Source organism: Urocampus carinirostris, chromosome 7 (assembly GCF_059441175.1).
Source record: "Urocampus carinirostris isolate Australia breed hairy pipefish chromosome 7, RoL_Ucar_1.0, whole genome shotgun sequence".
Taxonomy (NCBI): Eukaryota; Metazoa; Chordata; class Actinopteri; order Syngnathiformes; family Syngnathidae; genus Urocampus; species Urocampus carinirostris.
Genome location: NC_142355.1, coordinates 30,177,083 through 30,195,912, shown reverse-complemented (window position 1 = coordinate 30,195,912; position 18,830 = coordinate 30,177,083). Strand labels below are relative to the sequence as shown.

Here is an 18,830-nt window from a genome sequence, read left to right as displayed (position 1 = left end):
GTATCCAAAGTAAGTGACACTACCAGTAAAGGTTACCGCAGGTACACACAAACAGCGTCCCGCGTGGTTTATCAACTCGGTAAGACTCTTGGAACCCCCTGCATTAAAATGAGATACGTTTTAGTCCAGGGGTGTAAAACTCATTTTTCTGGGGGCCACATTGTAGGAAACATTCTCACAGGGTCAGGGCAAATTGATGGCATAAAAAGTGTGCCTTAGCTGGAGGTCTGGGGCATTTCTAGGAGGCTCATAATTCTATTTGGATTCAGGGATGTAAGATTAGATTATAAAACGATAATTGAAAGTTTTTCCCCCGCAATATGTTTTATTATTCATTTAATCTCTTGTCGTATTTATCAACTGTGCATTAGTGAAGAAAAGAGCAAAACAGTAGTTCTATTCCATTACAGTTTATTTAACTCGAGGAACAAAATGCAGTGAAAAGTAACAAAAAAAATTAAATAATTAAAAGTTTCTTCTTTTTACCCTTATTTGTTATAACATTGCATTTCAGTTAGTAGTACTTTTTTACCATATGTTAGCATAAAGTTTTGACCAGTTTCGTATGGCAGGCCAGGTCGAAACGCTTAGGTAAATGAATGGTTAAATGTTTTAAAAGTATTTCTACATTTCAATTTTTTATAAAAATCTTTACCTGAATATAGAAAATTTGCTGTTAAATTTAATATTCATTATAGAAAGAAGCTAAAGCTTTTCTAAACTTACAACCAGGTTCTATTAGTTTTGTAGTTTTAGTGTTGCCTTAAAGAGCACATCCGTAGCTTTTCTTTTAAGTAAAATAACATTGGGTCGGATTTCCGCAAAGCTCTCCGGTTGATTAATGGTAGTCAGCAAATACAGCTACAGTTGCTTGGGAGTAGCGCCTGGGTTTGGCGACATCCAGTGGACATATGTAAAACTGCAAGACATTCTGGCTCATTTCTCTCAGGATTGTCTTGCAGGCCTCAGAAAACTATGTCACAGGCCAAATGTGGCCCGCGGGCCATGAGTGACACTTGTCTTTTACACAGTACATTTTCACGATTGTGCATTGTTTAGGTTTCCAGCCATGTGTCTTGTGGAGGAAAGGAGACAGCCTGGGCCAACTTGCGATCAAAAAGAAGAAAAGTATCGCAAAATATGGAAGTTAAGATTAAGACATGGAAAAGCTTCTTATGATTTAAATATAAGAAAAAGCTTGCTGAGGACAGGATCACGTTATTGAGGGTAGAGATTAAGGTAGCGTTTGCCTGATGGGAAAAACTGCAGGCTTTTATCACAAAAATACCTCCCAATAAAGCCAAAAGCGGACGGTCAATAGTGATGTTTGATGGAAACAGTCCGAAATGGAAAAAGACGAAGCAACAATCACTGTACCAGTATTGTATGCGTCCAGCAACCAAACAGGCACAGTGGGTGGAAAATCATGCAAAGACATTTAACTGTCTTTTTACATTTCATCATTTTAGTTTAGTTGTTGTGGATGGGTTTTTTTTAACTGTTCTTGGCTGATAAAGCTTTGTAATTTCTTGCCTTATTTCTTGTTTCATTAATGCTAAGTTTTATGTTTATGGAAAAAGGCAGTTGCAGCCGATTTAATGTGTGTTTGATGACATTTGATGAACTTGGAACTGATTCATTATGATTGTTCATTTCAATGGGAAAATTTGTTTTGATTTACAACAGCATCACAGCAGGAACCAATTAAATTCATAAGTAGAGGTACCAGTGTATATAAAGTTAAAACGCTACATGAAACTGCAATCTTTTTTATGTTGGTGCCATAAATCAAAAAGTTTTAAATAAATGCTCAATCTAAATCAGCGTAGTGCCGTGCACGTTCCGACAAACCAGTCCAACCAGCTCGCCGCACAGAACATGTTTTAAGATGCGTACTCACGCCTGACATCAGCATTGTACCGATTTTAAAAAGGCACACGTGTGGCCACGGTGCCTGCGGAATGCAACTTGTGACAAGCTCACAAGAAAGCAAATTACACGGCTAGACTTTGTGGAGAATGCGTATAGAATGTGGCTTCGGAGCCACATTCCCAGGTAGTTTCTACGTCACAGTGTGAGGGAGGCCTCAGTTGTGAAACACCTGACAATAGGGCTGCAAAAAAAATTTTAAAGTTCTCGCTTGGATGGTAAGAGTACAAACAAATGTACTTTTCTCCTTAACTGAATCATTATAAATTGTTCTTGTACCCATTTATATTTTCCCAACTATTTTTAACTCTTATCCATTTATCTTATACTGCCATGTCGATCTCGTAGAAACCAATGCCCATTAGCTTTCTATCAATTTTAAGATAATTCAAATTTAGGGTTAAAACGTGAAGAATTTATTGGATTCCATAATTATCTCATCTCATCATCCGTACCGCTTATCCTCATTAGGGTCGCGGGGGGGCTGGAGCCCATCCCAGCCATCTCTGGGCAATGGGCAGGGGACACCCTGAACTGGTTGCCAGCCAATTGCAGGGCACACAGGGACAGACAACTCATTCGCTCATTCACACCTAGGGACAATTTGGACCGGCCAATCCACCTGAAATGCATGTTTTTGGAATGTGGGAGGAAACCGGAGTGCCCGGAGGAAACCCACGCAAGCACGGGGAGAACATACAAACTCCGCACAGGAAGTCTGGAGCTGGATTTGAACCCACGACAGGTTCCCATGACATGAACTGTGCCGCACAAGCGCTAACCACTGCGCCGCCGTGCTGCCCCGATTCCATAATTATTTTTAAGTTTATCCATATACGTTATTGGAACACTGATCTGAAAAGAATTGTATTGACATTTTTCTATTAGGCCATTAATCAAATTAAGAATTTATTTGTCCACCGTTTTTATGTTGGACTTCTGGTTAAAATAGAAAATAATGTCTAAAAACGAGCTCAGAATTCAAGTATTGAGGGTTTTTACAGTGAGATCTTTTGAAATCATTCAAGTGCATGTAGAGCAGGTCATTATTTTCTGGTAAAATAAATAAATAGCCTGCATTCTAGTATGTTTTTTACCCCCGGATGTATGCATTGTAATGTAAAATGCAATTTCAAAGAATTCATGAAAATCAAATAAATTTTTGTTGTTGTCCGTTTTACTTACCGTACATTTACTAAAATGACATTAATCATTTTACTCTGGGCTTTATTAAATTTAAAAAAATCACTAATATTAAGCTGGAAGTTTACAAACCCTTTTTAACCTCCTGATTTGATAGATCTACATTAAAAATCAATATTGAAATATTTGTTGGCCTGGAGAGGGATGGGCACAACCAGGCTGTACATGCCCAAGAAACAGCACACTTAGTGGTGCCCCTACAACTCTAGTGGGTAAGGGATCCAACACTAACCAATAAATGTATAATCAATTGTCACCTTTGGATATTTAAAACACTGTAAAGTATGTAGAATTATTTTTAGCATAAATGAATTTGGTGAATGCTGCAAAAATATGGTAGGCAGGCCACAAAAGGACCCACAGGACGTAGCATGAGCACCTTTGCTGTAAATCCTCTTTAAAACAACTTTAGAATGTCGATACTGCAAATATAGTGAAAATGGGCATGGCTATGATTTTATAGTTTTCTTTTTTAAATCTAAAATGATTCAGTTTTGTGAAATTATGAGTGCATTTCAAACCAAATCAATATTTAAATAATCCACTGCAACTGAGTATTTCAGCCAAGTCAGCATTTTATGTCATCTTCTGTAGGGTTTGGTTTCACGTCTCAATCATCACTCACTCAACAAGTCATTACACAAACTCAATCATTCTTGTACCAGCACTTAACAGAATACTAGATCCTCGGCATTTCTTAAAATCTGCAATTGTTCTTCAGTTTAAAACATCACTGTACCCTGAGAGACCAGATTCAAAGATTCCTTGGAAACCACTTAGGGACAAAAAGTCCAATTATTTGGCTTAAGATGTCCCATCGTTGGCTTTTTCTCAGAGTGGCGCCCCGCAGGTAGAAAATGACAACAGGGGATGGGAAATCACGCCACAGGCTGCTGCAACCAGCCCGACTGGCGGTTCTGGTCCGACCAGCCCGGGTGAGAGTGTTCTTGTTGCGGCACAGAAACCTTTCTCAAATGTTAATCCCGTACGGGATTTAACGGTGGGTTGAGTGCTCACCACGCGACACCAAAACCAGTTTCTGGGAGTGGTGCTTGGAAAAGGGTCAAAATCCTCACACACACAAAAATTGCTGGTTACAAATGTGACCGCCAACAATTGAGCAACTCCTAGTTGGACTAGATTTTCCCAATTCCCAGTCAGATTTTTCTTCATGTTACATGGTTAATTGAACACTAAGTCAGCTGCCAATGGAAACTTATTGGAAAGTAACCTTGCTTATGTCACTAACGCAGATTGTTCTGGAAAAAAATAGTATGTGCATTCACATTGCAAATTAGTGTGAAAAAGGATCTGACTCTAGATTTTTCTCATAGAAAACAACTAGGTGATTAAATGGAGATTATCACAGATGTTGGGAAAAATCTGTGTCAAATTTATACAGTCTGATGAAATATCTTAAGTGGACTTTTTGGACAACTTTTTAATAGAAAGAACCAGTTTTGACAAGTTTTACGACAATTCAGGGCAAACCAGAATCAGTGAAAATGGCATCATATGTGCAATAGGAAAACAAGGGAAATTCCAATAGAATCTTTACTCCAAGTATAAACAGGCATAGAGGATGAACAAGTACTAAAATAGTTAATGTAGGTGACGAAACATTTCAAAAATACAATCTAAAAAAGCTTCACAATGGTCTATATTTTTTTAAATGTACAGTAGTCGAGCCAAAATGTAAAGAAAATTAGTTTACTGCATCCATGATCCAAATTATCTTGACAAAAAAAAAAACGTTTCCACCTAGAATTATGAGTTTAGGAAATATTATTCATTATATCATTCCATATTTGTTTTAAATTTAAAGAGATTAGCATCTCCTAGTGGTAAAACACTTCATTTATTGCAACAATATATAATAAGCAAAATACTTATACTACCATATAAACAAAGTTTGTGAAACACTCCTGGAACAAAAAATTTTTTTTTTTTTTTTTTAAAGTTATTTTACATAACTCGAGTCTCACTTAAAGGGAGCTGACCAAAATAGTCTCCCATATTTCTGCTACTGGGAACCCGAAAACCTCAAAAAGGCTTGGCAAAAAATTAGAATTAAAAATGTATTAGTCACAGAGTCGCTGTAGTTTGTATTCTTTTTTTAGCACTCGTTTTTGATTGCACTACAACATTAGTCGTCAAATAATACACACTGTCCCTTTAAAAAGAATAAAAAATTACTGTAATAGACTAAGCAGTTATTTGATACTGCAATCAGACGGGAAAACTGAACCAGTTTCCGTCCTAGTTTGCCGAAATCAAGGTCGTGGGAATGTGGTTAACACCTCTGGTGCAAAACCAACATGAGATTACCTTGGGCAATCTCCAGATGACGCACAGCGGAAATATGGAGTGATGTCATCAACCTGAATTAGATTATAGTCATTTAAATCTGGATATAAACAAAAATGTAAATGCAAATAGAACAGATTCCAGAGTTGCAACGGTCCTAGGGAAATGAAGGTCTATTTTTTTTGTGCAGGTTACGGTTAAAGATGAAGGATTTGCATTTCTGCCCCCTTTGCGTTCACACCTACCATGGAAACCAAATTGAAATCAATTGTGACTAAACTGCTGAATCATCACTTCAAATCCGATTCAATGATTAATCCAAAAACTATGAGGGTTACACAATCCTAATCGTTTTAAAATTCAAATCACGAGCACACGCTTTAATAATCTGAAAAAAAATTATGATGTCATTAAAAGAAAATACCTGATCGATGAATAAGATGCATTCAAGTGCCATTGGATTTCTCGGTGCGGTAAAAAAAAAAGAAAAGTGGTGTGAATCCTGTGTGATCAGTGTTCCTGTATGGTCAACAGATGACTAAGCGTTGAATGTATGACTCATCGGTGTGCACCGGTATGCTTGTGCGCAACATCACTGACATGGAAAAGGGGAGGGGGCGTCAAAATGCGCATTAGTCATCACCAGAGGGACCATGCATCAATGCATTTTTTATTTTTAAACAGATTTGGGTTTTAAAGCCCCCCCTAAAATAGAGGGTGGTGTAGAGGCATTGAAGGGTGCAGGGTGACTGGCACACTGCGCAGTATTTTTCAAGCATGCAGAAGTGGGTCAAACCCTTGTGTAAGGGAGGGGGCGGCATCTTAACATAAAAACACAAGATTGCTTCATATGACGATGAAAACCACGAATAATGTTTGGAAATCGCGCAAATGTAGGTCACCGGTTTGTGAAAAGGTTTAAAGTGCGCTATAGCCGAGGGATTGGGGTGGGAGGTAAAGTGGGGTACCCAAAAATGTAGGTGAGGACCCGCTCAATTGAAACACACGTATTTTCAATCAACTGCTTACCTGAATGTTATGCAACCACCGCAATTGAGCTATAGCCCAGAAAATATATGTCTATTAAAAGGAACCCAGCCTCTCAATTTCATTCACATAATAACGTACCCAAACTTCACTCTGGAAACACTTAAAAGTACAGTTTGGAGACCATTTTAAATAAGAACGGGGAAAGGGCAGGAGAGGTGCTGTTTAAAAACTTACCTGCCCATTTCCCTAGCCGGGGAGAGATCAGTTTCCCGTTGCCCAGCACCCAAACCCTAAAACCGGAAAAAAGCCGGTGGAGGATCCACACCAGCAGCGAGGCCACCGCAAGGGCGCCGACCCAGAAGAGAGGCGTCTCCAGCGTGTCCCGAACGTCGCTCCACGTCATGGCGGCAGGTGTTAAGTGCGTTCCGGCCCCAAAAAAAAAAGAAAGTATAACTCGGTGACTAAACGAGACTTGAATTGTAGAGTCTCCGAATTTCGGGCGTGAGGACGCGAGAGTGGCTTTATAAGGAGGTTGTAGCAACACGCTCCACCACTTCCTCCCCCCTCGACATCTGCCGAGGCTGATTTGACCAAGCCCCGCCTACCTCCTCTTCTATTAGCCCCACGCGCTGCCACTCAACCTTACTCTCCCCTCCTATTGGTTTCACCCCACTAGGAAGGAAGATCCAAAATTGTCTTTTCTGCCTCACCATTGGGAGGTTCCCCGAACAGGTTTGTCGGTTTCAGGGTGCATTACGAAACCCCCCGCCGGGGTGCCCACGCCGCTTTATGAATGAAAGGCGCGTCTGATTGGTCGGAACGTCACGGATTGACCCGCCTTCTTCAGCTGAGGGTGCCGGTTGGCTGTGCCACACGTCGATCAAAAACGTCATGGCTTTTGACGACAGGGACGTGAGTCACTCACGTGGTTATTTCAGGTATGTCGTCGTCATCCGCTTGGAAACCGAAATCCACTTGTAATATATATATATATATACATATATAACACGTATCTATTACACTTCTATCTATCTATCTATCTATCTATCTATCTATCTATCTATCTATCTATCTATCTATCTATCTATCTATCTATCTATCTATCTATCTATCTATCTATCTATCTATCTATCTATCTATCTATCTATCTATCTATCTATCTATCTATCTATCTATCTATCTATCTATGTATTTATCTATCTCTGTGTAATACCATTTGCACGAATATAGTACTGCGTTAGCATCCAAGCTCGAAATTTGATAAAAAAAACTACGTTTCCCAGCAACGAGTGTAGGCTCTTTTCCTAATCTCGCGAGGCTTCCCTCTCTCACTACTATCGTCATCAACATCGTGACACCGAAGAAGTAAGTTTCGAGAAAAGGGGCGATGTTCCATTAAAAACACATGAGATAACATGCTTGTCCATGTAAATCGTTTTATTTTAAATCATATTAAAAATCAATTGCAGACATGTATACATTTTCCCTGCTTTATAGCCCCCCCGCCAAAAAAATCACGCGCACACCAAAATGCAGTAGCCATAGTCTCGCACACTCTTGCGCACGCGCAAAAACCAAACCACAAACGTGCATAAAATGAGCCTTGAAGACTCAACGTAAACGCTGCTGCGTAGTCTGCAAATGCGCAAGACTACAAAAACGTTCGTGCACAAGCGAGGCGCGTGCACGTCGCCTGGCAAAACGCGTCAAAAGTGCGAGCCGGTGTGCGTGCACGCGCCAGCGTTCCCTACGTAGCTTAAGAGACCTCACACACACTCACACACAGAAGTAATGTCATTATTTAAAACTTGACATTGCTTTTATAACATTGACTTTTGTGCATTGTAGGTGAAAAACTGAACATTATACAAAATCTTGAGGGGAAAATGACACATAAGTAATTTATAATTTAAAAAAACTAGGAGTCCCTTGACACGTGGTTCGTCCTAAAAGCTGTAAACAGGACAAAAAACATAATTTTAATATAGTGGTAAGTATCTCTTGGTAGTTTTTAAAGCATAAAATATTTTCTCTGCCTCGTGTCTGAAAACACACATGAAATTCTACTTTTAGCAATCACCACTCCAAACAAGCCCATGATACTAAAACAGTGGAAACATATATATGCATTTCCAATGTATACAAAATATACGTTTATTCATATTTTATAGCAGTACTTTTATTTTGGAAAGATGTGGCTGCTAATGTCATTTTTTGTCGCATATACAACTTTCATCAGTCTTCGAACACTACCTTGTAAATATTGTCCATCTACTATCAATTCCTTGATATTTTATTTTCACTTTTCAACTCCTTTATTCCATGTTTGTCCTTAGGTGCCACGTCTAATCTTGTTGAAAATATTGCACTGCGTTGTTATCACGCATTGACAATAAAGATTATTGTTATTATACTTTATGTGTACTACCTGAAAAATATTATTATGTATACTGGTATGATTTTTGAGAAAAATACTATAGGTTTCCACATAAACTCTGAAATGTAACTAAACCTATCTTTGATTTTTGAAATAAAACTAAAAAAAACATATTTGATTAGGTAATTCCTAAAAAATGTATACCATATACATGTATGATTATTGATCAAATTTCTATAGGTTTACACATGTATTCGAAATGTGATAAAAGTAAAATGCAACATATAAGTAAATAAAACAGAGTTATCAATGATTTAGCATCGTTTTCATTTTCGTTTTCTGTTGCTTTCTAATTTCAGGACCACGAAAGTGGACAGCGACACAAGCGCTCACGTTTACACACATGGAGCAAATACGAGTGTGTTTTTCACTTATTTCGTATTCATTTTATATTTTAACCGACGATAAATTCCCCTTCTTTTTTTCCTGACAAAAAAATACAACTATAGTGTGGCAAGTGACGACAAGTACACACAACTTCCAAGCATCACACAGTCTTCAGATATGACAATTCAACACGTTTTAACATGCAATATTAATATTAATATCAGTGGTCAGAACATACCTTTCTCGACCGACTTCTGTTTATCTGAGATACACATGAAGTGAGAATGTGTAAAGTTACTGCACAAAATGGTAACATCATGAATACATTTAGTATAAATAAATATGTATTTGTATTTATAAGAGACGTTATACGCTACCGCAAGGGGGAAACTGAGAGATTACTCATTGTCGCACAGGGGTGCCAGTAGTATATATATATATATATATATATATATATATATATATATATATATATATATATATATATATATATATATATATATATATATGTGCGTGTGTGTGTGTGTGTGTGTGTATGTATGTTTATCCAAAATAACAACTTAGTACTATGATGTTACAATGGTATTATTATGTTATTACTGGATTTATTTATTTTTTTTTTTTAAGTGTCAAAACAGGCTCAGTCCACCACTAAAACATCTGCCTTGTATAAGGACACTGAGGGATTTACATATATAAATGTAATGCTAATTTTGAAACTCATTTTGGAAGAATTATTAATGTATTTAAAGACACTGATCATATTAATGATTTGTCATTCCAGTTAGAAATCAAATTTCCTAGAAAATCACAATGACATATCACTCGTGAGCTATTTTCAGAATCAGTCTGCAGGCTACCTGCATGTTCTTATGTGGTTTAGATTGTTAACTTGATATTATATGGTTAATATTGATAAAAACTTTGGATCCTGAAATGAAAATATGAAATGCTTTCCAATATACTTCATGAAACAAAGATGAAAACAACACACACGTGGGAAAAAATAACATTTAGCAGCCTACCACTAACAGTAATTCCCAATATATGTTTTTTAAGAATTTAATGACATAAATAATCATTATAAATCAAAACATATATATATATTGGAACATGTGCATGGCAAATAATTCGTATAATCCAAACATTACTCTCAATTGTATGATAAAAAATGACCCAAGCACTCACCTGTAAGTGTGTGTGGTTTCTCAGCTTCAGCCTCACGACCACGGTCTCCCTGTAAAGCACAAAAAAAAAAAACAGTTTTAAGGGTGTTATTGTAAAATACATGTGGGAAAAATACGTAGTTATGTAATATACAGTATGTAAATAATATTTTAAATGAGTGCAACACGCACACACACATGTCCCATTCATGCTCACTCATTGCAACAAAACAGAACCAATCTACTACAAGATGTAATTCTTCGTATTGTGTACGACATAAAAATGCAAAAAAGGAGAAATTCTAAAACATACGTTTATTAAAAAAGAACATATTTACTTATTAACTTATTTCCTCCCCAAAACAACAATAACCACCACACTGTACACTGTACTTACTCCAAATACATTTATCTATTTATTGGAATATGTATATTCATTTTTTTTATTTCTTATTCCTATTTTGCACGATGTTGCTGCTAATGTCATTGTACTATTTTCTGAAGCACTTATAGTCCACAAGCACTCCCTTGTCCAAATGGAATATTCATTCATTATTATTATTTTATTTTTTACATTTTCATTCACAACATTTTAATTATTGTATGTTAGTCCTGGAGTGCCACTTCTAATCTAGTATACATTTACAGTATGTCGTTATCAATGTCAATAAAAACAATTCTATTGTATTCTATTTAATTATATGAACCGTATATTGTAAACTATGAGATACTGTTCTACATTATTTTCACTTACATATTAGATTTCTTTATTGTTATTATTCAGTGTCATTGTCTGTCTAAATTCATTTTGTTTACACACACACACGGGAACACACACCAAGTTTCGAATGTTCTCTTAAGGAGAACATATACAGTCATGAAAATTCCTTATTTCAAACCAAATAGAATGGCATACTAATATTTAATGATTACATAGTAAAAAACAATAAAGTTTAGGAGGGTTTATAACACATATATTCACACAAAACTACATAGCATGGGCATGTCTATGTTAGAGGAATTTAAAAAAAATAATTTATAAACATTCAAAAAAAAGTTTTTATACATCTGTTATCAATTCTATATCATTTTAGTCTGTGAAAATCCAACATAGATCAAAACTTTCCTACTAAAACACAAAAACGAACATTACATGACATTTCAGCTTCGGTCACAAATTGACTAAAATACTCCTCTGCTTCTTTGTTTTACACTTTGTTCAAGTAATTTGCATCGGGGTACTAACAAATGAGCCACACACTGCTTCACCAGCAACCCCCCAAAAAACACAGAATGATAAAGGTAAAGAGGTTCCGCCTCATGCTGCTCCATTTTGTATAAAAAAGACGCAGGGAGTGCTTTGTGTAAGTAAGGAAGATGATCAAAATAGTGAGGAATTAAGATACAATTGGGAAGAAAAGTGAGAAAAATGACCCATAAAAGGGGGTTGATTTGACATCTTCTCCCTCTTAGTGTCTTTTGAACGGGGAGTGGGAGTGTCAAGTTTGGTGCAATGACTCACACTCTCTCATATATCTTACTGAAATTTTTATCCGCCATGAGAAGAAAATTTCAGAAAAATCCCTAACAAATTGAAATGGAATGTATTAAACCTGCGAGATACGGCGTCCCCGCCTTGCAATGTGTTCACTGTACAGTGTGGAATTGTTTTGGGCCCCTGGTTATGGCCTTTACCCCACTATGCGACATCACAACAAATTATACGGTGTGTTCAACGATGTACGAAATTAAAACTTTGCAGTGTTTTTGTGTTTATGTAGTTACGTCTCTTGAATGCCTTCTGCTATTGGACGACGTCATATAAGATGCTGGTCTGCTATTGGTTCGGGTCCCGGCATCGAGAATATTCCAATATAGTATGGGTTGAATTCCAGAGACGATACTGTATATTTTGTACTGTATGTATTTGCTAAGGGTTCCCAAGCCTCGCATTGATGCTAAAACGAGAAGCCAAAAGATGATAACCGTGGAAACTGAGCTTGTAATTATCAAAAGTACAATGAATGCATATGCATCATTATCTTTCGAAATAATGAGACGATTAAAGGACCAAAGTCTTCTGAGAGCATGAAAATCCTCGCAAGTGGAAGTTTGGAAATTAGTTTTATTTTAATGTGCCATCGCAGTCCCCACCCTCTGCATCCATCCACAAACTCCACTGTACCAGCTGAAGTAACGTCAATCCAAAGGTAAATAAAACATGCATATTTATTTTGAATGTTAATCATTTACATGTTTACTACATATAGGCAGTGCTGTAATTACTATTTACTACTTTTTTATTTTAATGTTTTTAATCTGGGGTATGTCCATGCAAACACGATACCTGGTGTATTCCCACTGTTAAAATCCCTGACTCCTAAAAACCGAAATACCCAATTTGAGAATCAATTCATGTAATTGATTTGACCTGAACTTTTGTTAAAGTTATTATTTTTCTTTATCTACTGATTGTTGTTTTGTTTCTATTTTATCTTATTCTTTCTCTTCTTCTTCATATTTTTAATCTATTTCTTCCGTTTTTGCTCATATTTCTCCTAATCTCTCTTTCTTTTCTCCTTTGTCTTCTTCATCTCATCTCATCAGCTGCACTGCTTATCCTCAGTAGGGTCGGGGGGGGTGCTGGAACCCATCCCAATCATTGGGCAGAGGGCAGGGGACACCCTGAACTGGTTGCCAGCCAATCGCAGGGTACACGGGGACAGACAAATCGCTCGGTCATTCACACCTAGGGACAATTTGGACCGGCCAATCCACCTGAAATGCATGTCTTTAGAATGTGGGAGGAAAACCGGAGTGCCCGGAGGAAACCCACGCAAGCACGGGGAGAACATACAAACTCCGCACAGGAAGTCCGGTAGCTGGATTTGAACCCACACAGGTGGTTCCCAAGACCTTAGACTGTGCCTGCACACGCGCTAACCACTGTCCCGCCGTGCTGCCCCTTTGTCTTCTTAATCTTCTTAAATGCATTCTTCTTCTTTTTGTTTTTCTTGATCTTTTTTTCATCCTATTCTTCTATATTCTTATATTCCTTCTTTCTTTTCTTCTGTAGCTTCTTTTTCAACTCCTTATTTTTTCCTTCTTGTGTTTTCTTCCTTTTTGCCTTTTACCTTATCTTTGTCTTATATTTCCTCATATTTCATCTTTCTTTTCTTGTATATCTATACTTTTTCTTTAGATTTTCATTCTTCTTGTTTAATTTTTTTCTTCTTGTTTTGTCTTACTTTTCCTATTATATTTCCTTTATTCCTTTTTCTTTTTTGATGTCTTCTTCCTATTATTATTACTATGATTCTTCTCATTGTGTTTATTTTTTTATCTTCTGTTGTTCTTCACCATCTTGCTCTCTCATATTTCTTCTGTCTTTTCCTCTTTTTCGTCCTATTATTTGTATGTTGCTTGTTGTTTTTTATCTTCTGGTTCTTCATATTGTCTTATATTTCTTTTATTTGTTATTTTCTAATGTTTTTATTCCTTTTTTTCATTATATATATCTTATTTATCCTCTTACTTTGTATTGTTCTTGTTGTAATTTTTTATCTGGTTCTTGTTCTTCTTTGAGAGGTCTTCATTGACTTGAAAAGCGCTATATAAATGCAGACCATTTACCATTTACCATTTTGTTTTCTATTTCCTTTTATGTTTATATTTTCTTTCTCCAGTTGCTTCTTCTTATTTTCCTCACTTTTATTCTACTTGTTGAATTATTTTTTTTATCTTGTTCTTGTTCTTCTTTGTCTTTTTAAAAGACAATAGAGTTCCCTACTCTATCAAAATACAATAACGTAATAATCCAGCCAATGTTGTGGTCTCTCCGAATGGTGCCAGATTAAGTTCTCAACTTCTTGTTTTGTTTTGTTTTATTTTATTATTATTGTTTTGTGTTCAATTCAAGCCTCTTCAGTAGATGATTAATAAAAGAAAAGTCCATAAATCCAAGAGTGTGTGTGTCTTGATTAAAGTATATTGAACTATCAAAACGGTAAAAAGAATTAATCTAAAGTGTGTGTAGCCAAGTTTTTCATTCAATTTCCTAACCTAATGATCTCAAAACATACGTGGTGCTCCAAAAAGGTGAGCCGAGTTTTGAAAAGAAAAAACTCTGATTCAATTGGTTAATAAATTGTTTGTTGGAATAATTTATTGACCACCCATTTTTGCTACAGATTACTCTTCTTTTTGTAGTTGTCATCTATTGTTCTTCCTTTTCCCATTTTAGTTAGTTATTTTAAGTTTCCCGTATTTTCTTTTCAATTATTCCCTTCTCAATATATATATATTTTTTTTAATTTCTTCCTTGTTTTGTATTTCTTCCCCTGAATAATTTCCTTATGTATTCTTTTTATTTTTATTTTTCTAGTTTGATTCTTGCTTTTTAGTTTTTTTGTTGATATATTTCTCATTTTAATGTATTCTTTCTTCAACTTTATCACACACAGGCAATGTTATAATTTGTTATTAAAGATATTTAATTGGAAGTACAATGTAGGGGAAAAGATACATGCAATTTATTGCACTTGGGGTGGAAACAAAAATATAAAAAGAAGTATTTGGACATTAATACGGATAATGCAAAAATACTGGAGAATTATGAATGTTCACCTGTTTACAGTATGGATTACACTCTTAATATACACAAGAAAAATTAAATCAAGATTTCAATTTTTGCTATTGCTCATACCTGACAAAAAGTAATCTCCAAACCCCGAGTTGGGGAAATAAACAGGAGGCCGGCCGTTTCAAGCAGCCATTTTATCCCTTCTTTAGGGGGGCCGTTCATTAAAAATTTTGCCCCCTCCCATCACAACAGCACTCAGTGAGCTGCACTTAACCGAACACAGCAGTTGAGCCAATTGAATAAGTGCACATGTTTTCTGTGTGTGCGTCGTCCATTAAAGTTGTTGTTGAAGCTAAGTTGTTTAGCCGTGACCTGGACGGGAGGAAAAGCGTTTGTTTTCCAAGAAGACATTTTCTACTGCCTCTTATTTTATTTTGGGGAATATGAAATAGGCAGCTAAATCTGCCTGTTTTAAACATGTTTTCACTCTTTGTCTCACAAAGATGACATCACGGTTTGTCATTGCTTAGGTGTGCCGTGACTGGTTGAGCAAGTTTGTTATTTTCATTGCACAGCAAATAGCAAAATTGCCGTCCCCTGGGATAGGTGGTTAATGCTTCTTAACTCATTCTAGAAAATAAATACAATCACACCTCTTTACAGTTTACACTTTGCTAATTTTCAGACTTCAAACTTATATATACATATATATAAAACTCCAAATATCTTCTATGAATAAACAACATGTGAGACACAATCGTGAAAAGAAAAGTTAAAATTTTATATTGTGCTAACAAATAAAGAAAAACTGAAAATCAAGCATTGCAAAAATAATGGACTCGTGAGTTAATACTTTGAACAACCTCCTTTTGCTGGAATCACAGTCACAATTCTTCTATAAGTTTTGCACATTTTGATACAGAAATATTTGCCCATTCTTTTTAACAAACAGGCTCAAGTTCATTAAGCTTTAATGGGGATCGTTTGTGCACAGCATTTCCACAAATGCTCTATAAAGAATTGAGGTAAGGACTTTGGCTTGGCCATTCCAACACCTTTATATTTTCAGTTTCAAATAATTCTTGGTAGATTTTACTTTACGTTTAGATTCGTTTTCCTCTTGGAAGGTGAACCTATACCCAATTCTGAGGTCTCTTGCAGACTTTAACAGATTTCCTGCCTGTCGCGTCTGTACAGGCAGGGGACCCAAATGCGTAACGTTTCACACAATACTTTATTAAGGGATCGGGGAAGTCAGGGCAGGAGGAAAAGGACAGCAATCTGATGCTCGCTGGGCAGGAGGAGCAGGAAGCCCTCCCAAACATTGTGTGGTCGGAGATTGGAACAAGTCGGGCAGCCCGGACAGGAGACGGAGTGTGGTTGGAGATCGTGACAAGTCAGGTATCCGGGACAAGCGGTAAGCCAGGGATCGGGGATTGATACAGAAAACAGAATCAGGATACGGGTAGTGGGGACAGGAGAATGGAGCTTGGATTGGGGATCGATACAGGAAACAGAATCAGTAAACGGGTAGCCGGGACAGGAGAATGGAGCTTGGATTGGGGATCGATACAGGAAACAGAATCAGGATACAGGTAGCCGGGACAGGAGAACGGAGCTTGGATCGGGGATCGAGGTCGGGATCAAAATGGGAGCCAGAGTCAAAAGTGCATGTCTTGCATGCGCCGAGGTTTGCAGACGGACTGACGAAGAGTAAACGCGAATGACGTGTTTAAATAAGAGAAGGACTGATTGGGGAATGAGTGGCAGCTAGGGCTGAACAAGTGAGCGCAGGTGAGGGCAATTGGAAAATCATGACACTGCCAGAATTGCCCTGTATTTGTCTCCATCCATTTAACTAATGATCTTCCCAGTCCCTGCTGAAGAAATGCAACCCCACATGATGATGCTGTCACCACTACGTTTGACAGCGGCAATGGTGTTTTCAGGGTGATGAGCAGTGTTACTATTACACTAAACGTAACATTTTGCTTTCAGCCCAAAACGTTCTGATTTAGTCTCATTCGGACAGAGCACCTTGTTCCACGTGTTATTTGTGTCTCCCATGTGGCTTCTTCCAAATGTCAAACAGGCCTTTTTATGGCATTTTTTTCCAGATAAAGCATTCTTCTTGCCCCTCTTCCTTATAGGGTAGATTCATGCAGAGTATGACTAAAAGTTGTCTTATGCATAGATTGTCCCTCCTCAGTTGTGTATGCCTGCAGCTCATCCAATGTGATCATGGGCTTCTTGGTTGCTTGATAAGTTTTCTCCTCGTTTGGGATGAAATTTTAGAAGGACAACCAAGTCTTGGTGGGTTTGTAGTGGTTTCATGCTCTTTCTATTTTTCCCTAATTACTCACACATTGCTCCAGAGGATGTGTAATTATTGCAAAATTAATCATTTAGGTCGACATTCAGAAGTCTTCAGGGAACTTCTGGAGTAAGTTGGCTGAGCTGAGAGAACAATGGGGCAATATTTTTCCACCTACACATACTTTTGTTTATTTTATTGTAAATGTAACATGAAATGTTGTAATTGTTTGGTTCCATATCACAACTGTTTGTCATATGTTGTGGATTCTTAGAAACATATGCTGAGTTTTTTAGCTTTAAGTGTGAAGCCTGAAATGTGGCAATATGACAAAAAGTTCATGGGGCGGCAATTTTTCTGCTAGGCACTGTATACAAGCACCTCTAGACATGAGAATTACGATATGTGAAATTTATTTGGAACCAAAATCTTGCTTTTTTATACCCTAGCCATTAGTTCCAGAAAGGTTAATGGTCGGGTGTTTACCGAGAAAAAAAAGCTGAAAGATGTCAACTAAAACGAAGCAGGAAATAATAAACATAAGCATGATGGTCTTGTGAGTGACCTAGCTCAAGAGAACGATCAATCAACATTTACTGTGTGTGCGCTATCAAAACGGAAGGAAAGGAATCACACTTCTCAGCCTCCCTGGTAAGGTCTATTCAGGGTACTGGAGAGGAGGGTCTATCAGGAAGTCTAATCTCGGGTTCAGGAGGAGCATTGTGGTTATTTATCCGGGTCGTCGGACAGTAGGCTAGCTCTACACCCTCTGCAGGGTCCTCGAGGGAACATGGAAGTTTTCCTATTGGGTCTACATGTCTTTTGTGGATTATGATAATGCATTCGACCGTGTTCCTCTGGGAGCCTTTTGGGGGGTGCTTCAGGAGTATGGGGTACCAGACACTCTTATCTGGACTCTACAGTCCCTGTATGACTGAGCTTTGTCTGCATTGCTAGCAGTAGGTCAGATTTGTTTCCAGTGGGATTTGGACTCTGCCAAAGCTGCCCTTTGTCACCAATTCTGTTCATAACTTCTATGGACTGGATTTTGGGGTGCAGCTGTGGCATTGAAGGGGTCCAGGTTGGGGGCGTCATGCAGTTGGCTTCCTCAGACCGTTATTGTAAGCTCTCACCGGAGCGGTTTGCAACCAAGTGTGAAGCATCCAGGATGAATATCAGCACCTACAAGTCCAACACAATGGCTCTCAACCAGAAAAGGGTGGCATGCTCTTTCCAAGTTGGGGATGAGCTCCTGCCCCATGTGGAGGAGTTCAGGGTCTTGTCCGCTAGCGAGGGTAGGATGGAACAGAAGAATTAGTGCAGCATCTGCTGATGTGCGGACCCTGTACCGGGCCGTCATGGTGGAGAAGGAACTGAGCTGAAAGGCAAAACTCTCTCTCTACTGGTCGTTCTACATTCATACCCTCACCTACGGTCATGAACTGTGGGTCATGACCGAAAGAACAAGATCTCGTATCCAAGCTGCTGAAATGATTCTCCTCCACAGGATGGCTGGGGTTTCCCTAAGAGATAAGGTGAGAAGCACGGTCATCCAGGAGGGACTCAGTGTAGAGC

General features: G+C 37.7%; 1 protein-coding gene and 1 long non-coding RNA gene across 7 annotated transcripts in view; both read right to left on the bottom strand.

The window, feature by feature from the left end:
- hsd17b12a (hydroxysteroid (17-beta) dehydrogenase 12a) overlaps positions 1 to 7,137 on the bottom strand; it is a 41,154-nt gene extending 34,017 nt beyond the window's left edge. The window contains exon 1 of one of the 2 annotated variants that reach the window (XM_088340540.1): positions 6,664 to 7,137. In XM_088340540.1, the coding sequence (XP_088196666.1) occupies positions 6,664 to 6,832 (169 nt within the window). In that variant the 5' untranslated portion in view covers positions 6,833 to 7,137. Of the gene's footprint in view, positions 1 to 5,863; positions 5,997 to 6,663 lie in introns of those variants that run through there. The other variant, XM_088340541.1, reaches the window with a different exon arrangement.
- Positions 7,138 to 7,848: 711 nt separating this feature from the next.
- The window catches only part of LOC148362946 (uncharacterized), a 33,171-nt gene continuing 22,189 nt past the window's right edge, over positions 7,849 to 18,830 (bottom strand). For all 5 annotated transcript variants that reach the window (XR_015850934.1, XR_015850933.1, XR_015850936.1 and 2 more), the window contains 3 exons: positions 10,382 to 10,430; positions 9,432 to 9,455; positions 7,849 to 8,382 (listed from right to left, as the gene is read on the bottom strand). This is a non-coding gene — a long non-coding RNA (uncharacterized LOC148362946). The remainder of the gene's footprint in view (positions 8,383 to 9,431; positions 9,456 to 10,381; positions 10,431 to 18,830) is intronic.